Source organism: Clarias gariepinus, chromosome 3, assembly GCF_024256425.1.
Source record: "Clarias gariepinus isolate MV-2021 ecotype Netherlands chromosome 3, CGAR_prim_01v2, whole genome shotgun sequence".
Taxonomy (NCBI): domain Eukaryota; kingdom Metazoa; phylum Chordata; class Actinopteri; order Siluriformes; family Clariidae; genus Clarias; species Clarias gariepinus.
The window spans coordinates 41,007,237-41,035,000 of record NC_071102.1 but is presented as its reverse complement, the minus strand read 5'-3'; the positions used below and the strand labels follow the sequence as shown (position 1 = coordinate 41,035,000).

General features: G+C 41.0%; 1 protein-coding gene across 12 annotated transcripts in view; it reads right to left on the bottom strand.

Moving 5' to 3' along the window:
• Positions 1 to 27,330, bottom strand: part of LOC128518917 (R3H domain-containing protein 1) — a 39,462-nt gene extending 12,132 nt beyond the window's left edge. For 6 of the 12 annotated variants that reach the window (XM_053492338.1, XM_053492328.1, XM_053492333.1 and 3 more), the window contains exons 1-14: positions 19,328 to 19,435; positions 15,123 to 15,248; positions 14,719 to 14,951; positions 10,786 to 10,824; positions 9,613 to 9,693; positions 5,421 to 5,553; positions 5,025 to 5,103; positions 3,985 to 4,044; positions 2,782 to 2,922; positions 1,557 to 1,665; positions 1,076 to 1,171; positions 871 to 899; positions 695 to 748; positions 379 to 572 (exon numbers count right to left, since the gene is read on the bottom strand). In XM_053492338.1, the coding sequence (XP_053348313.1) occupies positions 379 to 572; positions 695 to 748; positions 871 to 899; positions 1,076 to 1,171; positions 1,557 to 1,665; positions 2,782 to 2,922; positions 3,985 to 4,044; positions 5,025 to 5,103; positions 5,421 to 5,553; positions 9,613 to 9,693; positions 10,786 to 10,824; positions 14,719 to 14,913 (1,210 nt within the window). In that variant the 5' untranslated portion in view covers positions 14,914 to 14,951; positions 15,123 to 15,248; positions 19,328 to 19,435. Of the gene's footprint in view, positions 1 to 378; positions 573 to 694; positions 749 to 870; positions 900 to 1,075; positions 1,172 to 1,556; positions 1,666 to 2,781; positions 2,923 to 3,984; positions 4,045 to 5,024; positions 5,104 to 5,420; positions 5,554 to 9,612; positions 9,694 to 10,785; positions 10,825 to 14,718; positions 14,955 to 15,122; positions 15,249 to 19,327; positions 19,436 to 27,216 lie in introns of those variants that run through there. The other 6 variants (XM_053492339.1, XM_053492340.1, XM_053492331.1 and 3 more) reach the window with 5 other exon arrangements.
• Positions 27,331 to 27,764: the final 434 nt, after the last annotated feature.

Sequence of the window (27,764 nt, the reverse complement as noted above, 5' to 3'; positions counted from 1 at the left end):
CACCGCATGCTGAGCGTGTGAGTGTGTGAGCAGCAGTGATGCCAGCAGGGAGACAAAGTGACACACATGAGCGCTAGATTACAACATTGAGAATGTATAGAAAATCTCAGTGTGTGTTCTAGGGAAAGAAAATAATAATAAATCAAATGTGTTTTTAAAAAAAAAAAAAAGGTTTAGATAGTATGCCCGTGGGGAGCATTAGACATCCTCTGTTGGTGCCTCAACATCAAAGTGTGTGTGTGTCTACATGTTTCTTGTGTGCATATTTTCCATATAGTATCTCAATCCTGATGATGATGATGATATGATGAGCTGCATTAATGTTTCTCAAGGGTGTGTGTGTGTGTGTGTTATGATATCAAAACATTGTGTTTGTACCGGTTTTCGACAGCCTCCCCGTGCTCCTGCTGCTAGCAGTGCTGTCTCTGCGGATGAGCACGCTGATGCTGCTGAAGCTGCTGGCTTTGGTGATGGCCGGCCTGCCGTTCCGGTGCGAGCTGTCAGAGTCCGTGCTGCTCCACGGCCGGGGATCCAGGCTCCGTGGCTCGTTTTCCGAACTGCTGTCTCTCAGTCTGCAATACAAACACACATTCGTTCAAATTTGCTTAATGTTACACCTTTCAAATAGACCTACATGATCTGATGCCTGTGCAATAATTATTAAAAAGGTTAAACGATACTGGAGATACATTGCCTGAAAATTTGCCGCTTCTGATGACTGCTAATATAACCCACGTCATCCTGAATCCTACAGCAAATAATTCAGTAATTTATATTTAGGAAGATTTATAGTCAGTATAATCATATACTCAATATAGGAATTATAATAATAATAATCATCATAATAAAGATTCTCAGTAGGAACGTTACCTTTTATCATACTGGAAATGATCTTGCCCCTGTGGAGTTAAAAAAAAAGAAATGAAAAAAAAAAAAAAAAGAAGATTAATTAATTTACTTTAACACTAGCTTAATACTACAGGGAATTTATGTTCTTGTAAACTGCACGTCTAACATCTACAATTTTATTTGTTACAGCTTTACTTAATTATTATCATGGCTAAGGTTTTCTCACGTCCTGAGCGAAGATGCGCTCTCTCGCTCTTTGGTACTCCTCCTCTCTCTCCTCGATGGATTTGCTTCTCCGGTCGTCCTTCAGGCGCATCCTCAGCTACAAAAAAAAAAAAGAAACACACACACACACAGGAGGTGGTTAAACATCCGCTGAGAATCTCACGCAAGCCGAACAGTAGAACAGAGCATGATGTGTGCAAGTGCAGGAGCTTCTAAGAAATTTCTGGGAGATCCTTGTGGTTTAAAATCAGTGATCATCAAAATCAGATGTCTGGAGAAAAGTAAAAATATGAAAATATAGACTCCAAGAATCATTAAAAAAAAAAAAAAAAATCTTTGTATGCTCTTCATTATTGTAGAAAAAACATTTAAAGACTATGATTACTATAAACAGATATTTACGCTCGTCCATATATATATATATATATAAAAAGGTTTACAGCTGTTTTACAGGCCAAGCGTGGTAGCCCATGTCCACTTACCCTGCCGTCCTCCTGGTCCAGACTGAGGCTGTCCCTTTTCAGGATGTAACGCTTTTGGAAATCATCAGTTTTGTCGTCTTTTATGTGCTCTGAGAACTTCTGATCCGGTCTGTGACAGAGAGAGGGGGGCAGGCGCGCTTATATTTAGAATCTCTTGCATACAACTCAATGCACAGGCTGACTTTAATTATAATTTTTTTTTTTATATTACAATAACCCTCTAAACATTTACCAACATATTCAGGTAAAAAAACAACAACAAAGAATTGGTGTACTATGTTTAATACCTATAAGCTACAGTTCTGTCTATTTTTTTTTTGGTACATCATGTTCCTTTTTAATGCAACTTAAATACTATTCTCTTCTGGACTTTTTTTTATTTCTGGAGCGTCTGTAGTCCAGGAATTCCCAATTTTCTAAGAGAGAATGGTATTTAAGACGCGTTTAAATATAAACAAATTTTTTAATTAATAATTATGTAAAAGGTAAAAATCAGATCTTGTGTATGAGTGAGAGATAGAGAGAAAATGGTGCTACAGGTGTTACTTATAATCGCCCTTAACATGTATTATCCGTGCTGAAAATACGGTCACGCTCCTGAATGCTACCATGAACAAGCTGAAGAGATGAAAAGATCATCAACACGTCCTCAGCTTCTTTTTTTTTTTTTAATTGCACTTCACAGCCTGGATTGGCCAAAATGCCACTGAACACCATGAAAACACTTAACACGAGTTGTGCAATCTAGTGTTTGAAAGCTTGAAATGTCAGCGCCTTTTAGAGTATTACCTAGCAGGAAGTGAGGCGAAAATCGGCTAATAACCGCCTCTCAGCCTCGAAAAGACTCATTAAAAGCGGTAACGAGCGTCGTTTATAAAGCGCTTTTCATTTCGGTTTCCAAAGATTCCTGAGTGGTTTGTGTGTAAGTGGACATTAAAGTTAATGACGATGATAAAAGTAATAGAATAACATTACAAATATGAATTAAAAAAACTAAACAAATTGAAAACAAAACGAAGGAAATTAGTTTTTTTTTTTTTTTATAAATACTGTCGTTCTGGATATCTGTTACAAAAAACAGAAAAATTTACAAGTTGAAGTATAGCCTTAATTTAAGAATGCAGCTTAAACGTTAAGACTGTCCCACATGTCCTTTATTAGAAGACCAAGATGGTCAAACAGACAGTGTGTGTACGAGGACACGTTTGGACAGGATTTTGCTCACATCCTGGTATTGCTGGTTTTGTTGATGATGACTGATTTGCCGGTCTGGTCGACGTTGTGTTCCAGGCCGAAATACGCCGCCACTCTGTGCAGAAGCATCCGGTGGTATGATGTCATCGGGGGGAACTTCCTCTTGTGGGAACTGATTAAAAGAAATTATAATTTGAACCGATCTAAACGACACAAGCAGATTTACTATACATTCATTAAACATACTCATCTCCAGTTCTGTATTATAACCGAGGTCCACAAATTCAAAGACCAAAAAATAAAAAAATAAAAAAACAAACATGTGCCTACATGACTGAATCTCTCGATCACTGAATTCGAAATAATCAAATATTCCTTTTTTATTTAATTAATTCTGACATTAGCTTGAATTTGGTTTTCCCACAGGTCAGAACCGAATTGCAAAAAGCAAAAAAAAAAAAGTTCTGGATATTTATAAAATCGTGATATAAAAAGAACTGCAATACAAATTAAATTGACAGTTAGGTATCGTGACAATATCGGATGGAGCTGCCTCTGGTGATTCCAGTCCCTACTGTATAAGTCTGTAGACATTTAAATCTACTGTCCACAAGGACGTAATTCGTCCTTGTTAAAAAACAAAACAAAAAAAATCTATTGTTTTTTATGAAGAATAAAAGATGCAGTACTGAGTGTTAATCCCTTCTGTTAAAATAATAATAAAAACAAAAACATGTTTGTCTCTTTTTTAAATATGAAATACAAATACAAACCTCATTACCTGGCCTACTGCGCAAATCCAGCATGCTACCTAGAAAGCATTAACTAGATAAAAAAACTAAAAAACAATAACGTAACTAGCTAGACTAGAGCATCAATACTGACAAAAAAACTAAAATGACTACGTGTTTAGATTGTGCTGATGCAGTTTGGATCACTGACCAAATAAACAAATAAATAAAAGGGCGCTGCCAATACAATGAGGGCCTGTAACTGCTTCCGGGTCATCCCTGCTTGCTATTTTAATTCAACTAGTTATAAGGATAGCTAGAATCAAGCCTCGGTCAAGAATACTGCATTAATATGGTCACACTGGAGAACACAAAGAGCCGAGTAGGTACTAGCTCATAGAGATTATAAGGCTTAGATATGACATATTTGAAGCTACAGGTCTTTATAATTCACTAACAAATGTAAAATCAGAAGTTCTGCAGGATTCCGATGAATCACTTACTCATTGTTACTGATGAAGTCCAGAATGTCCTGCTCCAGCTTCAGCAGCATCATTCGGTCCCTGCATCGACAAAACCCATTAGTATTCGTCACGACCTCACTTAACAGGAACGAGCGGAGCAGCAAAAAAAAAACAAAACCCTGCGCTACATTCAGAGCGCGATAAACAGGAGACGTGCAAGCTTGTTAGGCAGCTGGCAGACTTACAAATGAGACAGAACCCGATCCAAGTACAGAAGCCTGAGCGGTTCATCGGGTTAAAGGAATCGTTTGGCGTGAAAACGGAATCTAATTTGCACGATTTTACGCTTCCTCGATTTTCCTGTAATCGATTAGCCGAGACGTGTCTGGTGCGTCGTGCAGGCTTGTAAGACTCGCGCAGGACGTGTCTGTTATGTATAAAAGCAAACAAAAGTGGCGTTGCATCACTTTTTTTTTCATATTAACCTTAGAATGTCATTGAGATTCTGTAATCAAGTCAATTAACTCTACTCCTAACACTGCATTGCTATGCTGATATTTGCTTATTTAAAATTGATTGGCTCGAACGTTTTATGATGTCATAACACTCAAAACATTGTCATTCAACAATGTGAGAGTAAAAACTGCGAGGGTTTCAGCATCCTGGTTGTGTCGAGAACATTTCCATTCAGGTGCTTTATTGGTTTTTACGCTGAACTGCTACTGAATTTTTAATTTTTTTAAATCGAACATTTTCAGGATGGGCGAGAGAGCCTGAACAACTTTTTAATAAAGGAATCTCTTTCCCTGCTTAAAGCCTTGAGGCATCAATCTTCCCTCAAACGCTGCTGAAAGTTGCTTTCGTCTAGGAAACAGCAGAGTTTGAGAACAAACTTTCGGTCTTTTGTTGTTTTTGTTGATTTCCAGGAGAGGCGAAACGCTCGATTTGTTAGCTCCCGGTGGCATCGCCCGGCAGGCTCGATGGTGCAGGAGGGAAATTAATGATGAAAACTGACAAGAGGAGAGTTATATGCGTGAAAGAAAAGGAAAGTAGGGGGAAAAAAAAAGCGTCAAACATACCGAGGATTGTTCTTCAGTGTGTTGACCAGAAATTCATGGAGATCGATGCCTGTGGAGTCGGTGTACTCCTGACTGGGGTCTGTGTATGAGAGAGAGAGAGAGAGAGAGAGAGGGAGGGGGGGGGGGGGGGAGTTTACACGCTGCATACATTCTGTTGTCTCCATCTGGTGTGTGAGAAAACACCTCATCTGCCAGCACCAGTCACTATGACTGACAATGACACACACACACACTTCTGCTGTTTTATATCTATACATCTACATATCCAGCTATATTACATTACAGTAGACCGTAAATATTAAGTATCCATTTTAAACATAAAGCAATGTTTAAAGTGACATTTCTTCCTACATGACGATCCCTGCCGCAGTGACATTTGTACAAAAACACACACACCTCTCGACAGTGATCTTCTTGGCACTTTGTCGACTCGCTCTGTCTTTTCCGGGCTCTTTTCTGCGTGTTCTTCATCCCCGCTGGCAGCTTCCTCTCTCTCTAAAGCCTGGCTGAGCTGCAAATGGATCTTATCCTGTAAAACGCACATTAAGTGGTACGATTAGGCATTTCAATTAAAAAAAAAAAAAAAAAAAAAAAGAGCCTTGAGTTATAGACTTTAACACTGCAATGTGATGAGAGATACTTAAATGTTTCACACAAAGGACATTTTTTTTTAATAATAATAAAAAACAGCGCATTGACTCTGATCATGCTTTTACAGGCAAAATTATTCTAATCATTAAAAACAGAGAGAGAAAGAGAGAGAGAGAGAGAGACATTCGCTTCTGCTTGAACTCAGCAAACTGAAATCTTTAAAAATAAATAAATAAAAATAAATAACAGTTAAAGGAGTGACTGGATTTTTTTTCGCCCTGACATCTCTGTCCATCATTGCTGTCTTTCTCCTCTTTTATTTCTCTCAAGGACACAACGCAGTCCATCAACCATCATGCCCTTTACAAGGGGGAAAAAAAAACCCACACAAAAAAAAAACCAGACCAAAGCACACTCATCTCATCATCGATCAACTGCCGTGTCTCGTGTTCGACGGCAGCGTTGCAGCCGCGCGGGCTTGCTGCACCGAACAAGACACAAGACGAACGAGTGAGGGGAAAGAAGAGTAAAGACCGAGCTGTGAATAGACACCTTTATTCCCAGAGGGATTGGGGGAGGAAAAAAACAAACAAAAAAAAACTCATTCACACGTTCAAGGACGTAATGCTGGTTAACATCTGTTCCTCCTCACACACAATAAAAAAAAAAAAAAAAGAAAACAGCTCATCACCTACAAGGTTTGGTTTAATAAGAAATCATTCAATGTTCTCATAATGTGTAAAGTTTTTTCTTTTCATACGTATTTTCTGTACATTTATATTTTTCAGCAAAAACAAGAAGTAGGGTGTGATGGTGATGAGAGGGAATCTAAGAGCTTTTATGAAATGGCACATTGAGAAAGCGTTCCCCGAGCTGTCACTCTTGTTTTCTGAGCCTTTCTACGGTCTAATTCACAGCCTTTCCGCTGGCAGCCGTGCTAATTTTTTTTGCAATATTTTGCATTTAATGTGCCGTATAAGCGCTTGAAGTGGCGGACTAGCTGAGGTGGCCATACGGTTCTCTGAGCTTTGCGATAACTTAATAACGGGCGGGAACGGGGCTTTGAGTGAAAGCGGCCAATTATATCAATCCGCAGAGAGGAGGGTTTTGGAGGAGGTGGAGGGGGGAAACCTGCAGAGCTGCAAGCCGCTGACGCAGGAAAATTACATTTTATAGAGATGATGGATGCAAGCAATACTGCGCTTGGGACAAACTCACTCCCTGTACGCATCTATTAAAAACACAAACACCGCACCGTCTATTAAACACACACATCACCATTAGGAAGAGGGAAAAAAGCAGACACACGCTTTTCAATCAAACACACCTACCACACACTGAGCTCAATTACTGAGCGGATTGCTGATGCTGTGGATGTGTGACTAGAGAGAGCTACAGCTGCATCCAGGAGAGCGGGGATGAGAGGGAGGGAGGATGTGGAAAGAAATACGGTACTGTGGTACTTGAGATTTTTGCCTTGGGATAAGAATTTTTTATTTTTTTTTTAAATGTAGATATAACTAAAGCGGTGTTTAAAATAGATTTGATGAACAAAAGAAACCTGCTTGGAGAAGACGAGTGCGTTGCCATTACGTGTTGAGCCAGGTTGAAAAATGGTTTACAAGGTGGGAACCTGGTTAAGGAAGAGTGATCCAAATCACTGTGTGACACGCCCTAATACCACTGCATTGTGGAAAAACATGATTGTTTAATTAGCACTAATATTTTTCAGCAAAAACAAGAAGTAGGTGGTGATCGTGATGGGAGGGAATCTAAAGTTTTTATTAAACGGCACATTGAGAAAGCGTTCCCTGAGCTGTCAGTCTTGTTTGCTGAGCCTTTCTACGGTCTCATTCTGAGCCTTTCTGACAAATCTTTATCCGATTTGTCTCAACCAGTTGTGTATATTTTTACAGGTTTTAAATAATTAAAAACGACAAAAAAAAGATTCTAATATGCATCAAAATATTGCGTAACTTGCGTTATTGCTGTTGCTTTAAATGTCGTGTCTCATACAAATTAAGTCTTTTCGCTTTCAGATCATCTTGGTCGGTGCAACATGGCCAAACTCCAGTCCTGCAGGTGGCAGCAATGCACCAACAGTCTGTTTTAAATTAGAAGTAGAAGTCGTCATGTTTTTGCAAACTGTGGAGGATGGAATTGTATTGCGATTTCTGCAGAGACAGTGATACACTTTTAAGCACCATCTAGTTTAGAGAAATTTTATTTGGTTGAAAGTTTATCGGAAAATGTGAATCGATTTTGAATCGCAAACTGACCAATCGTTTCAGTTAACTGAATCGATCGACAATCGATCGGCACTGCTTTTAGTGCTTAAAGTAGTGTTTAATGTTTGAATGGTTTGCTGAACAGCATGCTCGTTTGGTTTCCTTTCATACTTTTTCTGCAGATTCAACAAGACTTCTACTTGTATTAAGATCAAATATCGATTTTTTTTTTTGCTTTGCAATTAACAAAAAAAAAATACTGAACATACTTAAAGCTATTCTGATGTACAAACTTTGATTTTTTTTTTTTTTTTACTAGGATTTAGTTTAGAAGTCATACCCTTCATGGATTAGCGAAAGGGCTAGGCTTTACTTTGAGGAACGTCTTGGTTTCTACCATGTGTGGGGTCAATACTTTTGAACAGATCTGAAGGAGTGGTCAGATAAAGGGAGATTCTAATGAATCTCATGTAAGGTACAAAAAAAATTTCCCCTCCTTTTGGGGGTTGGGAGTATCTGTGAACAAACAAATGGCGTCCGGGCCACAAACAATAAGACGAATTGGGCTCATGTGTCACAACAGTTGTTGTTGAAGGTCCTGCAGAAGTACAAACTAACTAGGTTGCTACTTGGTGCAATCGGGTGTCTCTTTAGTAAAAAAAAAACAACAGACTATGTCAGGTCTCCAATCATGGATCAACTGGACTAACTATCAAAAGGATAGTTTAGTTCTCTGCCCCTGTGGGGTCCTTGAGTAACAAAGTGCTCGCCCCATCACCTGGAGACAGCCAGGGCCTGGAGAAAGCTCATTGGCTGAGCTCTCTCAGCACAGGAGTTTAAAGTCTAACCAGGATGCAGTTCCTGGAGATGATAGGGTTAAGCACCTTGATTAACTGCTCAACGGGGCTTGAACCCTGAATTTCCGATCAGTAAGTCAGAGTCTTAACCGTTTGAGCCACCACTGGTCCTAATCTCCATGAATAAAACTCACTGCTCCACAGAACTGAGAAGAGCGTGTTGAGGTGGGCTACAAGGATTCCTTGAGATCAGGTCCAACTAGAACTATATGAGACAGGTCCACTGGACAGACATACCAGGGCAGACTTGAGAATCATTTAAGAGTTTACAACACATTATAACCTCATTATAACTTAAGCCTAGGGACATCTGGAGATCCCCAGGAGAAGTGACCAAGCACAAAAGTCTTGTAAAGTCAGAAGTCTTTGTGCAACAAAGGTAGGAGTTGGTGTGAATGCCACAATGATTTGCCAAGAAAATCATTTGCCTCCGGCTTGGGGTAGAAGTTTAGTTATTTGGCACTATTGCCTTGAAACTTCCAGGACTTATCGCTAGCATGTTCCTCCCTGTTCTTGGGTGGTTTTTAACTCGCGGTCCAAAAGACATGCGGTGAGATTTGGTTGGGATTCAAAACCTGCCAATACTGGGTGATAGGTTTTGCACCACATCCAAAAAGTGTCCCACCTTGTGTCCTCAGTTCCCTAACAGGAAAAGAGGCATAGAGAAGAATAGATGGATGGATGGCTGAAGGTGTGACTGCTCAGATGTCCACACACTTTTGCCCATATAGTCTGACAGTCACGGTTGAAAAGTAAAGTTAATAGTGTTAACTGTTAATAACAACAACAAAACTTAAACATCAAAACGCACAGTGGTTTTATTTATTGCAATATAAATATATATGGTCATACTGCACAGCCCTAGCTTACTCACACGTACTGTACACACATGTATACACACACACACTTTACCTGGTGTGGCGGTTCGGCGATCGTAGGCGGCGATTCTTCACACACCGCCAAACTCCGGACTAATTTTACTTTTGCATTTGACTGGAGGAGAATAAAGAGCTGCTCAGCTATTGTTGCCATAAAACAGTTCAACAGTGTAAACTCTGAACTTCTCGCCCACACAGAAAACAAAACAACCACCCCAAAAAAAAACAAAAAAAAACATGGAAAGTGATTTTCAGAGGTCAACGAACTCGAGCGCTGACGCTCCGCTTTAAGAGAGCGTCGGAGCGGCGAGCTGTTGTTACGCAGTCGCTGTCCGTCAACGTCTGAAAATCTGTTAGGAAGGTCAACAGGCACTACAAACACAACCGACAACATAACAATGACGCTGTCATTACCAAACACATCAAATGCGACAGTGTAACGATGTAAAAACAAACGTTATAAGAGCAAGACAAACACAAGAAGCGGGGAATAAAAAAATATATACAAATCACTAGACAAGAGACTGAAAGCTTGTCTGTACACAAAACATCATCACTAAAGAGAGGAGAAAAAAAAAAGCAGAGCTGCACAGATTTGAACTCTTCACGAACAAACCCAAAATGCACGACAACAGCACAAAGAAGCATGCGTTCAAGAACCAAGATGCACAGCAATGATGCGAATGATGCGACCGCGCTTGGTGGAGATGGTCTCCGGAATGTACGCCTTGTGCCTGGGAAAAATACCCCTCAAAAGTGTTCTTTTTCGCCGCCGCCTTCATTAAAGCGCCATTAAAATGCACTTATGAAGGTAATTCGCAGACGTGACAAGTTGCTTTTTATATACTCGGGAGGATGTTTTTCTCCACCAAGCGCTGCGGCTGCTTCTTCTTCTGTCTCATGAGTTCTTGAATTTTTTATTTAGTAAGCCCTAAAAGGCCAGAGCATTTAACAATTTTTGTTTTTTCAGCACATTATGTATATTAAAAAAAAAAAAAAAAAAAAAAAAAACTCAGCATGACTTTAACTGCTGGCCAAAGTCCTGCTGTGGCCCTTCATTACTGAGAATGAACCCTCTGCACCTCATTAACAATTATTTTGGCCAAGCTAAAAGCCTGATCAGTGTGCAAAACCAGCCCGAGATTACAAATGGAGTCATTAGTCACTCAGTCGCCGCAGGAGCGTGCATGAGACGGCGATACGATACCTTGGAGCGCCTCATCGGCTGTCCCGCTGTGGTGGACGGCTGAGGGGACAACGAGGCACCGTTTTACAGTAAGATAATAAGCACAGACAAGCAAAAGGAAATAAGGAAACATCAAGATATGATTTTTTTTCTCTCTTATTAACCACACACATTAGGATTAGCTCAAAAGAGCTAATAATAAACTCAATAAAATAAATATAATAAAATAAAATAAACTCCCATTAGAGTTGAGTCATCTGAACAACAGGTGGAACAAGAGGCATTTCTACATCAAAGTTTTTTCCCCATGTTGGGTAACTATGACTTAAATAAAAAAAGGCGCAGTTATTGAGATGTAAACAGTTATTGAGACCTAAACTTCTGTTTATCAAACAAATGCAAACCCAAAGTCTGGGGAATAAAGCAAGGAATATTCATACTTACAGATTTATAAAAGTTACACATAAAATCTAATTAGATTGAAACATGAAAATATAATGTCTGATATATTTTGGTAAATTTGTATACTCCATCACATATTTAATTTTTTGTATTTATTTATTGTTTTTAAATGGGAAATTTATCTTAAGTTTCATTGTATTCTTCCATCGCAGTGGTCACTAAATGGCGGTCTGGATCTGGACCGAGTGACAGTTCTATACGGACCCTGATGCTTTTGCGATGAGAATAATTTATACACCAATAATCTAGCACTTTCTTTCCTTGCTGTGGGCGTGGCTATATGTGTCACTCAACAGAACCAATAAACGTAATAAAGGACAGTAGACTATGAAAACTGAACCTTCATGCAGGAAAAATAAACAAACGATCCGTCCATTCATCTTCTGAAGTTTAAAGGCAGTTTGTCTCATGTGTTCTGAAACCGTCATGATGATGAAGAGCAGTGATGTAAAGCGCCACAATGAGGTAAAACACTGGATGTTAGAGCAAACATATCGGCAGAAGATTCACTAAAAATAGATTCAAGTGTGTTTTTGTATTCCAAACAAATACAAGGGAAATATACAAGGTTATCAAAGTTCAAACTGTCCATATGTTTAACGTAGTCCCTGAAACTGGACAATGAATATTATTGAAATACTACGGAAATGTGGAATTGCTTATTTATTATAAACTTACAATGACAATGTATATATAGAGATCTCAAATTTAATTCAGTTCCCCTGTTGCAGTGCAATTTTCCTTTCATTGCAGCAAAATCTTTCTAGTCAATTTTTTCAGTTTTAGGTACCTAGGTAGCTGCACTCTGCACATTAAGAGAATTCTTCCTTTTCAATTTTTTTTTTCCCGTAGGAGAAACGCCTGGTGTGGTTTAAGGATCACGGCTCATTCTTAGGGCTTTGGAATCGAATTATAATAGATAAGAGAAAAAAAGTGGTTCAGTTTCTTTAGATTCTTTTGTGTGGAAAAATCCATGTATCCCGACACTGACTTCAAATCTACTTAATTAGATTTAAATTATATATCTCTTTGTTAAACCGGTGTAATGCCTCTATAATCCTGCAGGGGTGCATGGTAAACTGTTCACACACTAGCAGGCAGCACAGTGTCTGTGGTCGGGGCGAATTATTTGCTAAGTAACAAACCTAACAAAATCTGGAAATATATATATTATATATAATCATAAAACGTATAAACTTTTATAAAATCAACACATGGATATTGCTATATCATCGTATCAGGTGACCCCTGGCGATTCCCCTTGCTGCTGATTGGGGGAGAAAATTTTGTACGCTTTTCCTAACTAATAGTAAAATGTGTTATAAATATTCAATCTGTCATTAATTATTATATAAATAATGATGACCAGGTCCATATTTCCCTCTAAAATAAAATTTTCAACAGTTGTAGTGGCAGGATCCGATGCTCTCCACCGGATCAACCCTGACCTCCACATAACTGTGTATGTTTATCTTTATTGATTAAAATAAATGAAATTTTGGTTAATTTCAAACACAGCACTAATTGGCTCAGCTCTCTTCTCTCTTAGACACACAGAGACGTATCTGAGAATACCCCTCCCCCCTCTTCACACGAACACATATCCGCGTTCAAGAAAGGGACAGTCGGAGACGATATGCTGAGTGGACGTGTAAGGAACCTGGCTAAGCTAATTTTAGCATACAGCTGGGATGTCAAGGTTTAACGCTACATTTAAACACAAAACTTACCAGGGATGCTTTACTAATCTGTTAAAATTAACAGCGATGAATTGATTATCAATCGGAAAAACTGCAGCAGAATATTTCTGAAACACAGGTAATACAGCGTGTACACACTACGGCTGATCTGGCTTTGCTGTACAACATCACAACAAGCTTTGTAGTGCAAAGTCTATTCATAAATCTGTTTGTTCTACAGTTCCTCTTTCCGAACCAAATATCAAACCAAAGTTTTCACCAAAAAAAAGAGGAAGGAGGAAAGAACAATAAAGACATAAATAAATTTTAAAAAGTTTCTCAATCCAAGTCACTTTACTCAGTGACCTTTCTCCATCTCATTTTTAAAATTTTAAAGAATGGTGTTTTGTCCAAATTGTTACAGAGAAAATCTTATTTTTCCAGCTGCTGCTGCTGCTTCAGTTGCATCAGAACACATTTGCATGGCACGGAAAAAAACAAAAAAAACCCAAAAAAACAGCAATTCGAGCGTCGGTTTGTCTTCGCGGCTCCGGCATCGAGCCTCACGCTGTGAACTCGCATCGGAAATGAACCGGCGTCTGCTCCGTGTCACTTGCTAGCGTGAATGCAGATTAAGCCGTGCCTCTCGCTAATGGCTTTCGACGTTTCCCGTCACGCAGCTTCATCCCTGACGCCTTCGCATACAGCTGGGATTCAGAGCGATAAAATAATAATAAATAATAATAAATAATAATAAAAATAAATAAATTCATAAAAAAAAAAACAGGGAAGTTGGTGCAGCAAGGTCTAGCTTGAACAAAGTTTCACAGAGTTCCTGAAAGTGTTGATGTGCAAAGGGGAAAAAAAATAAAAATAAAAAAATAATAGAAAAATAAAATAAATAATTATGATTAGATAGGAAAGAAACAAAGATGCTTGGCACTGATCCTTGGCCATCACTTAACATGCAAGTGTTCATGTGCTGTACTTGGGGGCGGAGTTACAGTCGGCAAGAATTGTTTATTAACAGGTACGGTGGTATTCACTTGTAACAACTAGGTGAGACGCTTTTTAAAAGGAGGACATGACAAAGAATGCAAAAGTATTGAAACGGAACCTGAAATCATTAATCTATTTTAGTTGTATCATTTAGTGTGTTAAATTACATTAGTGTTTGTATTGAAAACACAAAACATCCTTCATTATAAACATTGTGTTATAGGATGTAAAACTGTTCTCGGTACCTATATAGATCGTCCTGGATGCGTGTGCGTTTATAGTGAAGCACTACAGTAAGTAGGTTGTCGCAGTGACAGAAGGTGTGCCATGCGAGTGCATCAGTGAAGCAGCTAATTGGGAAAGACAGAAAGCGAGAGAAAGACAGCGAGATGAAGTTTGGCGCTCGTCCTCCCTCACGCTGCCAGTGACAGATGGCGGCAAAGTCACACACCCGTGCACGCGCGTGCACACGCGCGGCCGTCCCATGACTTGGAATGACACGCAGGAAGTTTGCGGATAAGCCTGCGGGATTTCAGCTGCAGATATTCTGGCGCCCCGGGCCCCGGTTGAAGCCAATCGGACGGCAGCTGGGCCGGGATCTGGCTCTGATTGGCTCGGAGCCGCGGCTCGCGCTGGATGGATTCACGCGGCGATCTGCTACGTCTCTGCTGTTCGGTATCTCGGTGTAGTGCTGATTAATGCAGCTATTAAATCACTGGTATAAAAACTTTACAGAATACAAGTTCCCTTCCCTCTCTCTCACACACACACACACACACGTTTTATTGTTGGAGATGTATCTGTTACTGCTCACCTGTGTTTGATTACTGAGGTCCGAGCAGCTCTGTTCTTTCACACCCTCGCTGTGTGTGTGCTCTTGGTGCTGTGTGTGTGTGGAGGTGTGATCGTGTGTGTGGGCGGGGCTGCGCGGTTTGGGAAGGCCGTCGCTTTCTAGGACTTTCATCGCGTCGCAGGGTCTTTCCTCCAGCGCGCCTTCAGACATTCTCATCGGAGCCAACGCCTAACACGCACGTACACACACACAACCTGCTGGCACACACACAAAGAGAAAACGACAGGACAAAGAAGGTGGAGGAAAGTTAAAGCAGTGTGATCTTCATAAGTTTGTGTAGATTTATCAAAACTAAAATTTTTGAACACTGGCTTATCATTTTAGTGTGTGTGTGTGTGTGTGTGTGTGTGTGTGTGTGTGTTTACCAGCTGTGTTGGGGCAGTAACTCAGGGGGCAGTAGGACCCAGTTGCTTCCATGACCCTGTCACCAACGGTGGGGTCGGGTCACATGACCACGACCCGTGCACGCCTTCCGCATCGCCCTCACACACCTGTCTCAAACACACATGCACACACAGGTCAGTGATTGCTTCCTTATCTAAAAATAATTTTCTTCATTTCTTTACTCTTTGTGTGTGTGTGTGTGTGTGTGTGTGTGTGTGTGTGTGGACAGTAAAATGAATGAAAGGTTTCTGGTCTTGTGGAGGAGGAAAAAACTCCCTCCGTCTTTGAAAAGTGTCAAAGACAAAGAAGTGCAGCCGGCATGAATATATGAATAAATACATCTCACGCTGACAGGGGGAGAAGGAGAGAGAGAGTGAAAGAGAGAGAGACGGAAAGATGAAAGGGGGAAAGCCAGAATAAAAGAATAAAATATAAAAAAAGAGGACAAAAACAGATGAGAGTCAAAAGAGGAAAAAAAAAAGAACCAAAAAGAAAAGAAAGAGAGAAGCTGAGAGAGGTGAGCTGTAGGACAGGGCAGTAAGGAAGAGAAAAATTTAAGAATGATAAAAAGGCTGAGAGAGAGAGACTAAAAGAAAGAGAGCAAAAGACAGATAATGAAAGAGAAAAAAAAATACAGAAAAGAGACAGAAAAGGAGAGAAAAAACAAAAACAAACAACCGAGATAGAGACAGAAATACTGAGGATCAGTAGAAGATGGACAGAGACAGAGAGAGACTAGAAACATTAAGATGGAGAAAACAGTAAAAATTAAAATTTGGGAAATAAAAAGGTTGAAAAACTCGTTTTAATAAGCAGGAGAGAGAGAGAGAGAGACAGAGTTTGCAGGGTGTGTGTGCATATGTTTGTGTGTACGTGTACGTGTGTGTGTATTTTCGCCCCTGCTGTGTGCACTGGCGTCAGGTCTCGGGCCTGGCACCGACAACCTGCTGCAGTATTCCAGAGGTCAAACACACTGACCTCACTCTCTCTCTCACACACACACACACACACACAGTAAATCCAACACAGGAGATGAGCATCACACACTCAGTGCGACAGGCTCACAGGTGGCGTCGATGACTAAGCAGGTGTTTGTGCCTTGACCTCACACACACAAACACACACACACACAGTAGGGGAGTTTGATAGGTTACATGCTCGGGGAGGATCAGAGGAAGAGAGAGAGAGAAAGAGAGAGAGCTACAGGAATCAGTCACACACTAATAACTCCCCTCAAAGTGCCCTTTATCTCTCTTACTGTGTCTCTCTCTCTTTCTCGTGGGTTTTTTTTCACTGCTAGAATAAATTCTACAGAGTCTGCAGGGGGTCAGAAGGGCTAACTGTTAGCACAGTGCGCTAATCATGTGTTCAGCTGGAGGACAATCAGGACAGAAAGAGAAGGAGAGAGAAGGAGAGATGGCATCAAGGAACGCTTTCCCTTTCTCTCTCTCATATTTCAAACGTTAAAAGTCAGAACGATTGTCCATCCATTATCTTTCCCTCCATCCCTCTCTTCAGCTCTCCCTCACTCCATCCATTCCTCCCTTTACCCCTCGATTTTTCCCTCCCTGGGTCCATCTCCATCTTTCTCTCGATTCCTCACTCCATCCATCTCTCTCACCACTCTGTCCCTCCCTCTCCTCCTTACTCTCACTCTGCCGCGTCACCCTCTCCATCTCTTTCTCCCTTACCCTCACTCGGTTTCTATTCTCCTCCATCCTCTCTTCATCCCAAAAGACTCGACAGCCAGTGCGAGAACAAGGCTGAATCTGAATTTCAAAATGCTTGCATTCTCTCTCTGACACACACACCTGCCATCTCCCACACACTCATGCTGAAAAACAAACATGTCTGCGAAAAGCTCTGGCATGTAAATTGAGACGTGTAAGGAAGCCGCATACACTCTCAGCTCGTCCTGTTTCTCACGCACAACACAACCGTTCAGGGATATAAAACACGGACAATCTGCTTAAACAAACAAACAAAGCATCTTAAAAATTAAAATGTGATTTTACTTAAGACAATTAAATCATCATGATTTAAAATAATGGGGTTCGTTTTTGAAAAATACCACATTAAGTGTGCTTCTTCCTCCAGAACACAAGGGGGCGCATGTTTATTTTTAACCAAGTTCACCTCTACAAAAAAAAACAAAAAAAACACAAAAGCTGTTACAATTTTATTTTAACTTGAATTATAAAACAATCGAGAAAAAATCTTTACAAGACAATGTAAATCTACAATAAAATGTGAAAAAGTAAATAGCAAACGAGTGCTGATGCCTGTGGTGTGCAGAAAGGGATTTTTTTTTTTTTAATCAGCATTTATTTATTTAATTGGTTGTTTGTCTGTAAGGTGCAAGAACAATTATCGTGATGTTACGAGCGTTGTGCAGCAACCCTCTTAACATGCTTTTTAAACAACCTGGAAAATAAATAAAAAAGTGAAAACATGGACAAAAACAAATAAAACCACTGTGTAGCTGCAAAGCTCAATGTTTGACTAAACAACAACCCGTGGCGTTTTCAGAGACCGACACGGTTTACTCGCTTCATCAGGGAATTCTCAGTTTGAAACTTATTCATGAGAAAAAATATTATGGCAACAATTTTACAAAAAAATAAACAATTTTAGGGATATTATTCTACTTGAGCTTTTAAACTCTTCGGTGCCCTCTATTGAGGATATCAGGTATAACACAATGCTCACAAAATTTTGTACAAAAATCATTAATCATCTTTTTACAAAACATTTTGTAATTATATTGATTATTGGTACTTGGACACATTTAGCAAAATTGGTTTCTGCTAAAAAATATATAAAATTTAACTATAATCATTTTAGCAAAACTATAAAATCATCAACATTTTCAAATGTATTCATTTTATTAAACGTTGGTTTAGCTCCACCCTGATGAGCTCCATGCAACAAAACTGTATTTAAAAAAAAAAAAAAGAAAAACTAATAAGTTTAAATAATTAAAATAAAAATCAGCATTGTAAAAAAATTTTTTTTAACTTTTTGTACGTTTGTCGCAGTCCTTTATCACAAAAGACCTAGAAAGACTTTTTGCTCGGGCTGAGCCTGGCTGTGTTTATCAGTTTCTCTCTAATTAAAGAAAAAAATTATTTAACCTCTGTAAACAAGATCATTCTCAGAAAGAGAAATAATAAAATTAAATAAATAAAAAGGAAGAGAGACGTCAGGCTCATAACCCTCCCAGATCATAATGAGGTCTTGGATATTGAATATAATAAAAATGACTTATGCAATTTTTAAGGATGCCACAATCATAATAAACCGTTCCTTGTATAGATATATTCGTACACGCCATAAAGCATTCAACCCAGTCAACAGGATCAGAATTTCTCAGGCACACAGAGAGAGAGAGTCACACACAAAAGAAAAAGTCTCATATGAGCATTCTGAATCGGAGTAATTTATTCAAAATTATTTATTCCTAATATATTAATTATGCCCTAAGCATCCCCCCCCTGCACCCAAGGAGACGTTTCCCCTGAACACAAACACGAGCTGATGAAGCACTTTAGCCTGAACGTCATCAAATTAAGACATGAGGGTGAGACACAGCTCTGATCTGATCCAGTACATGACACGGATTTCATTGTCATTTAAGAAAAAAAAGAAAGAAAAACAAACGTCTCTTCTTTTCTACACCTCTTTTATTCTTTCTCTCCGCTTCGGCACGGGCGGCGTCCTGCTCGCTGTATCACTTACATCGTTCCAGACGTTAACAGCATTAAGCGAGTGCCTGCAGCCGTGCGCCGCAATTTACGCTGATGGAGCGCACCACGATAGCTGTCTCTCTCTCTTTCACAAAAACACAATCCCGTTTGCTAATAGTACCCTTAGGCACTTTCCACAGAATCATGGAATCAGATGAGCCATAGCGCAAACTGCTGTGGTACCCTCGAGCCTCCACCCGCGGTACCTTTCAGAGGAAGTACCCCATACCCCATTACCGTTATCACCGTAGCAACAAGAACAGCACAGTAACAACGCCGTTTCCTTAGACCATTTTTTAACCACCCTATCAAGCATATTTAATACATCCAAATAGGCTCAGTTTCAAATCTCAGATTAAAAAAAAAAAAAAAAAAAAAAAAAACCACACACACGCTAGCTCTCTGTCTCTCACACACATACGGTCCCATCTCGAACGCACCTGCCTCATCCTCTCGGCGGCGTACGCTGCTCGTTTCCATAGCGGCATAGGACGGACGGCGCTTGCTGGAGGGAGCGCACCTCGGCTCTGTCTGTCTCCCTACCCATCGCCACGACGACCAGCTCTCTCTCTCTTTCTCTCTCTCTCTATCGCATATACACACACGCGCCGAGCCAAATCAACAGCTGGCTCCGGTGAGGTCATTCTTGTCTGAGCCAATGGAGACGATGCGCAGGACGGCAGCTTGCGCACAGCCCCTCCCTCGCCGACCAATCGGGTGCCGCGGCGGCCCTGGGAGACAGGCGACGCCATGCATGCGTGTGAGCGAGCGTGTGTGTGTGTCGCACTGCCGCTGAGGGAGGGTCTGTCGGGGACAGAGAGTGCCAAGTCTCTATCAGGAATGTCAGAATCTCCGTCTTTATTTCGTTGTTAATCCACTGACCGACCTGAGTCGACCCTGTAACCCCGGCCACGCCGGTTAAAAGCGGAGTGCCCGCCTTACACACTCGACACACAATGGCACAGACGTTTGCGTAGAGATGAGAACACATTTTCCATAACGCTAATCCTGTGTAGGGTCGTGTGGGAGCCCGGGGTACGGGTCAGTACACACTGGGCGCGCGCACACATTCAGACTATTAAACCCATCAAGCACGAGGAAAGCGTGTTCACACTGAATAAAACAAGATTCGACCCCACCAACTCTAGAAGTGTTAACTGCCACCTTGTGATTCTTTTTCTGTACATGTCCATGCAAGTTCAACGACAACCTGTGCAGCCACAAGCGCCCCTCCTAAACGTTGCATGAAGCATCACACCGGCCTCCTGAGCCCTCGTTACTATATGTAGATTGCCGATACACACCACTGGAAGGACGTTAGTTTCCGAAAACACCGTCTCGTGTGACAGAATTGAAATCTCCCACCCCCCCAGCGCTGAAATCCTTCCCTGCGGGGGTCGTCTGGTGCCTGACACACACACACAGACATATACATACACACACGTCTTCAGAAAAGTATCGGCGAGCACGCAGAGCCGGCGCGGCGCCCTGCTTCCAAACAAACGGGCCGTTTTTAACCAGCCGCTGTCAGCTAATGCGTTAATGAACTCGACCTCCTCTGGCTTTCGTTATAAAAATACATATTAAACTGACAACCGAGGAGATGATAAAAGGACGCATAAAGCTCCCGAAAGCCGAGCGGGAGCGAGCTGTCTCCGGCGCCTCATCTGCATTAGAAAGCAGTCGGAGGAGCCCTGCCGGATAATTAAGGCCCGCGATGCAATTTGCTTTGAGAAGAAGTGACAAATGTGTTTATTTACGCGCTCCCTACGGAAGCCGACGCCACCCTGAAGTGCGCAGGAAACGGCCGACGATGGAGGGGACGCGGCAACCGACAGCCTCTAACGAGCTCCCGAAGGGTGTGGGGACGGGCGCGGGCCTGATCATCACGGCCTGTTCCCCTACCGCTGGTTATTTAATTTATTTCATTTTTTTTGACGAGCACGAGGATTGGTGCACCGGGAGGGAAGTTGGAAGCAAGGCAGCGGCGGCTAGGAAGCAACGGAGTGGCGCCGGGAGTGGATAATAGCTCGTCCTCATTAGCGAGAGACATCCTGAACAGCGGGTAGAGAGGGTCACCGTGGCTACACCCAGGAGTTGAATCGCGAGTTGAGCCGCTCCAGATGGCGCCACTTAGTTGTGAAAAACCCCAAACGGCACGCGGCCTTTGATGCTAATGCCGTTTTTTTGACGACAGAACTAGCGGCTTTTCAGACTCGAACACTAACTTGAAGACGTGTAAACTCCAAGCAACGTTTAGACAATTAGGAAGAAAATTAATATATGACGACACGGTTGACTAATGAATGACGAGTTAGTTGTTTGTAGGGGCGGGGCAAAAGCAACACGTCTGATTGGATGCCGATTCCAAGAGTACAGGACGAGTCATAAACTTTTGTTGTGAATTAGATCATTGTCCTGGTCTGAAATAATGATAAAATATTTGTGTAAAAGTTTGTATACCCTTCACCAAATTATCTATTGCTCTATTAGGAACAACTGCTCATAAATGGGTCATCTTAAGAAAACAAATAAGTGAGCACCTGTTCATCAGTCTGCGCCTCGCCAAGAAACAACTCAATCACTTTTTATAATCGTGGTAAGCTGAAATGCATCTCCACAGTGGGGTATATCAGGTTTTAAGACCCGCATTATCATCATCATCGTTAACCAGCCATAGAAACTGTTTCTTGTTCCTGTACCGCTGAACAGACCCCAGTCTCGCTTGATGCAGATTAGACCTCGTTTCTTCCCCATATTTATTTTTCTTTATGACAGAAACAGGGCAGCTCAAAAAGCCTACTAAAGCATGGAAAAAGCAATAGCGTCACAAAACTCCTCGGTGTTACTATTTTGCGCCTGGTTTGTTTAACATCCTTAAGTCGAACGACGGGGTTTTCGGTTCACGTGCAAGAAAGAAAAAAATCTCCAAACCCATCACCGTCAGCATGGGAGCTTCAAAAGCCACATCACTCCTCCTGTCAGATTATTAGCTCCAGAGTTTATTTAAAAAAATAATTTAAATAAATAAAATGATTTAGGTTACAACTACATATAAAGTTTTACAAGTCTCCGTGTTGCTGCACTGCAATACTATATCTCTAATAAAGCAAGGAAAAACTGGATGGACCCGGATCGCTGGGCTTGAGCTCATTAAAAGCTGCGTCGTGCCACTGGAAAGGTCCTCGCTTTGTTGGTCAGCGTTTTAAACCACGGCTCCTTCGGACGTTTTATTTGGTGATAATAGCCGGTGCTAATGGAAACCAAAGTGATTTAGGACCTAACGAAATCCGGTGACCTTTAAAATATTACACATTTTAAATCATTTGGAAGCCGACATGCCAGGCCACGTTAGGGTTTACTAAAAGATCGGGGGTTCGATTCACCAGTACTACTTTCCACACACCGGAAAGGACCGGAATGGTCCGGGAGCCCGTCATCCTTGGCTTGCTCATCAGAGAAATTTCATTCATTTATCTCGTTATTATCTAGACACATTTTTCTCACACATACACAATTTATTATTATTATTAATATTTTATTATTATTATCATTATTTTTTTTTCATCTTACTTTCATCTTTGTGAAGCTGCTTTGAGACAATGACCATTGTAAAAGCGCTATATAAATAAAATTGAATTGAATGTTTGCATTTATCCGTCAGCGCAAGGATGGAATGGCAGCAAAATACAAAGGTTGCTTATTTCTGTAAGCGGGTTAACACCTCGGGCTGAGAAAACGCTCCTAACCGTTATCAACACCACCAATCGGCGAAGCGACTTTATTGCGCGCATTTATAGCATTAAGAAGACACATTAAGAACACTCTACGAAGTTTTTTAGGAGCTGTTTTAGGGGCGGAGCTTCGTAAAACACATCCTCGCACAAACCTACTAATCTATTAAAGTTGTAATCTCAACAGACTTACACAAACACACCAAAGGCACCACTAATAGTTTCTTGCTGCAAAACAAATTAGTGATTTGTAAATGTGATGCAAAAAAAATCCTATTCTTCTGCATCAACGTTTTTATTCGAGCACTTCAAATAGATTAAAATCTTTTAAAACTAGAAATACGTAAAGCCACTCACAGCTCGCTTAAGGTTGTTGCTTAATTTCATTTCTAGCACTGACTACAATAACAAAATATCAATAATTATCAAAGGCCCGCACTATTAAAAAAAAGAAATTATCCAACACAGTCCAACGAATTTGAATGTCATTGTTAAATGACAATCATTAGATCTGTATAAAAATATATATATTTAAGCTACACATGGTGCTTTAAATATTATTTATAAAAATCAACATTTACCCCAAATAACTGACTAATTGTTGATTAATTCTCTGACAGATCATTAACTATTAAAAGATCTGTCTTGCGGTTACAGCCTACTTATGATTCGCTTTCTGATGAAACCCCTGGGGGAGTTTGGACAGAGGTCAGGATCATGAGCTGCGGCATGACTCCGGGATTCAGGTTCAAATCCCACCTTGGATTCTGTGTGCATGGAGTTTTCATGTTCTCTCTGTGCTTGGTGGGTGCAAAACATGCAGGTTAGACTAACTGTCTTCCCAAAATGCCCATATTGTGTAAATAAGCACAAGTGTGTGTATATGTTTATCCAGGGTGTACCCCGCCCCGTGCCTCCTGGGATACGGCCCCCATGTATGTGGGATAAAGCAGTGTAGACAATGAGTGAGTCATGATCAGGATCATTAGCGCTTAAATAAAGTCATGGTTAAGGTTATGATCGGATTCTTTGTATGTTGGAGTAAAAAAAAAAAAAAAAAAATCCCTTTCACTCATGATGTAATCGTTTCTCTTGTTGCTGTGCTTGTGCGCCGATTTACACATTCGGCAGCGTCTGGAATACATCCCCCTGCCACATTCTCTCCCTCCCATCCACCCACCCACACAGTGAATTGAAACGCACCTTAAAAATGTGTGCCAAAAATATCAGCACCCTTGCAATTTCTGTCAGAAAATGCAACCCTACTCTCCAAAAATTGTTGCAGTTGCAAATGTTTTGGTACTCATGTTTATTTAAACTAAAAATTTTAATCTGATACAATTCCACACAGAACCCAAACAAAAATAGACTGGACAAAATTATTGGCACCCTTAACATAATATTTGGTAGCACCTCCCTTGGGCAAAAATAACTGCAATCAATCGCATCCTCTAACTGCTGTTTTGAGATCCCTCCACAGGTGTTCAAAGGGATTGAGATCCTCTCTGAGCTTTTGCTTTGTTTGTAACCATTTCTGAGTGCTTTTTGAAGTGTGTTTGGGGTCACTGTCCTACTGGAAGACCCATGACCTCCGGTGAAGACGCAGCTTTCTGACACTGGCCACTATATTTCGCCAGAAAACTATTTGGTAATCATCAGATTTCATGATACTGTTCACACATGCAAGGCATCCAGTGGCAGAAGCAGCAAAGCAACCCCAAAACATTTGTAAACCTCCACCATGTTTGACTGTACATTCCACAGTACATTCTCCAAGAAGAATTGTGGTTGTCACAAGCTTTGGCAAACTCCAGTCCTGCTTTTTTTTTTTTACGTCAGCAGTGGTGTCCTTCTGGGTCTCCTACCATAGCGCCCCTTTTCAATTAGATGGGACAGATAGTGCAAGCTGACACAGTTTGTACCCCGTGTCTGCAGTTCAGCTTGAATTTGTAAGTTAATCTGGTTTCTTTATTCACCATTCAAACAATCCTTTGCTGTAATTTCCATAAATTTTGCTAAATTTAAGTTAAGTATGAGACAACACAAAAGTTGAGACAACTTTTCTCCATTTTAACTGGTTGCAAGCATGATTACTATATTGCTCCCACCCGTTACTTGCCACAGGCGTGTCTAAATACAAATTACAGGAGCATCACATGCTTGAAGAGCAATTATTTCCTACAACTTTGACATGGTGGCAATAATTTTGTCCAGTCAAATTTTGAGTTCTGTATAAATTTTATCAAGTTTAACTCACTTCTCTCTTTTTTTTTTGTGTTGTTCCAGTGCAAATCAAAACTATCAGCACATGAATACCAAAACATTTTAAAGTGTTGCATTTTATTCGGGAAAAAATTGTGATATTTTTGGCCATGGCTGTACATTGATATCCTACAAAATTCGATGTGTATTTTTTTTAACATCACACAGACACACAAACACGTCACTTCAGGAGACATCAGAACAGCAAGCTAAGGGGTCAGAGTTAGGGCATTTCCACATTAGGCATGATTGATTTGTACCGTGCCCAGGAACGATCGCTCCAACCTCCCCACTTTCCCGCTGACCTGCGTTCAAATTATTATTTTCCAACACAGCAGATGCCATGATGCACATAGTTGGCTTGTGAGTCGCCATTAAACACAAAGAGAATATGAGAACGAGGAAGTGAATCTTCGTGCTATGGCTAATATTATCAATATTGCGAAAAAAATTTTAAAGAGTGATGCTCCAGTGCCGCCCCCTACTATATCAGCTATGGCTGTCTAGGTCAGAGGATAAGATTTGGTACATGGCACTAATATTTCTGAGGAAATTAAAGGCACGGATGACATCACGTCCACTTCTTCCAGAAGTACGACTTCTGGATCTGATCTTATCTGTTTGTGTGCCATATCGCTCCCCAGACCACAGTTCCCTAGCACACAACACTTGTTCTCACTGATCAAAACGAAATGGACTTTGGAGTCAAGACCTTTCAGGGACCCTAATGTGAAAATACCCTTATTCAAGTTAGGTTTTTACTAAGGGCCCTGGGACTGTCTCTCCGAGAATACAATCGTCTCACTCTCAGAACCTGTGCCCAAGTCCGCTTGTAGAGGTGTTCTTGGGCACAATACAGTGTACTCGGAAACGGATCGAATCAGATAAATTAAATCATACCTAAACATGGAAGAAGCTCACCGTTTAGACATGATGTCACCATTGCCATCAGTCTCCTCTGAAATCTGTATGGATGTAGCAGGTGTGCACCAGTCTCATCCTCTGACTTACACAGCCATAGCTGATGAAGTAGGAAGCCATGCAGGGGCATCGCCCTTAACACGTTTTTCCAAAACAGCAGTAATATCAGGCAAAGCATGAAGATTAACTCCCTCGTTCTCTTCTTCTCTTGTGCTTGGTGGAGCATCACAAACATAGCCGGTGCGTACCACAACCTGATGTATCGAAGGGGGTAAATATGTAAGTGTACCAGAGTACAGAGAGGAAAAATAATGTGGGGAGTACAGGCCTAATGTGTAATTGTTACTCAACTTGTCATGAAATATTATTTAATCTTTCTGATGGAGAAAGCTCTGAGCCAGGGAAACGAGCTAGGTGGTGGAACAGCCCAGGGAGGCGGGGCTTATCCGGTCTAGAGCTCATCTGATTGAACAACGACACAAAATGACACGCCATAAATTTCCTCACGAAAACTGACAACACAATGAAGCATATTGCCATTTGAAATAATGTTTTCCTGCTATATTAGATGAAAAGAACAATTAAAAAATTAATTCAGGGCCATTTGAAACAGCTATCTGTGAGTGTGACCTTGATTTTTTTCTGCTGTTATTGTGTCAGGAGTGCAAACAGTGGCAGGAAAACCATGTCCAGACATCAACTAAATTTCCCTAAGGTTAGGATAATGTGTAAAAGCAAAATAATGATCAGTAAAGCTTTTTTATTGCAAATATTACTACTACTCAGAAACCCAGTTACTCAACTGCCTGACTGAAACCCAACAGTGAACTAGAATGTGTTCAGATTATAGTTACATTTTTATATTATAAATAATGGAAAGACATTTTTTAACACATACACGACTTAGTCAATAAAATGGCGTGAGAATGAGAAAATAACGTAGATAAAGCCCCGGTTATTGGCCGAATCCTAATTCGCCGTGCTCAGGACAGGTATAGCGCTATACAGCGCGTGAACGCCATGACGTCACGCCCTAACGAGTGCGCTGGATGAGTGAGCGCGAGGCGGTTTGGACAGCGCAAACCTGTGTGTCGTTAGCATGATGCTAACAAACTAAACCTGCCTCATTTCACTACAACAGTCTTGTTTTAAACACCAACCCGAGTGGACGCAACCCCACTCACCCCACAAGCTAAAATAAAATCTACACCTTCAACATCATCACATATAAAACCCAACACACATCCGTTAATTTAATGCACGCGCTAATGGCGAAGCCGCTACCTCAGTTAGCTTCCCAAGCTAACCGGTGCCTTTATAGTAACAGTGTGTGTGTGTGTGTGTGTGTCGCAGACGAACATACACGCCTCGACACTGCGATTAAAACAGAACAAAAGCGAATCCTCACTCACCGGGATGAACGATAGAATGGGGAAATTTCCAGAAGAAAAAGGGGGGGGAAAAACACTAATCAGCACAGCAGCAGCATGTAGAGGCTAACGGCTAACTGAGCAAGTCAGTCACAGCGCCGCAAAGGATGCTGGAAAAGAAAAAGGCGGGGGAAGATGAGTGACCGGCAATCAGCGCAGCCAATCAGATCACAGAATGATAATAATAATAATAACAGTAGTAATGGTCTCACCGATCTCATCATCTATACCGCTTTATCCTGTATGCTGCGTCACAGGGTGGTCTGGAGACTTAGGGCATGGGGCAGGGTACATACACCCTGAGTGGGGTGTCAATCCATCGCAGGGCACACACACACTAATTGAAACACTACGGGGCAACTTGAAAACACCAATTAGCCTAATCTGCATATCTTTGGACTGTGGGAGGAAACCAGAGTACCTGGAGGAAACCCTTCGAACACAAGGGGAGGACAAGCAAATTCCCTGCACACAGAGTCGGGAATCGAACCTGACTGGGAATCGAACCTGAACCCTAGAGGTTGAAAGTG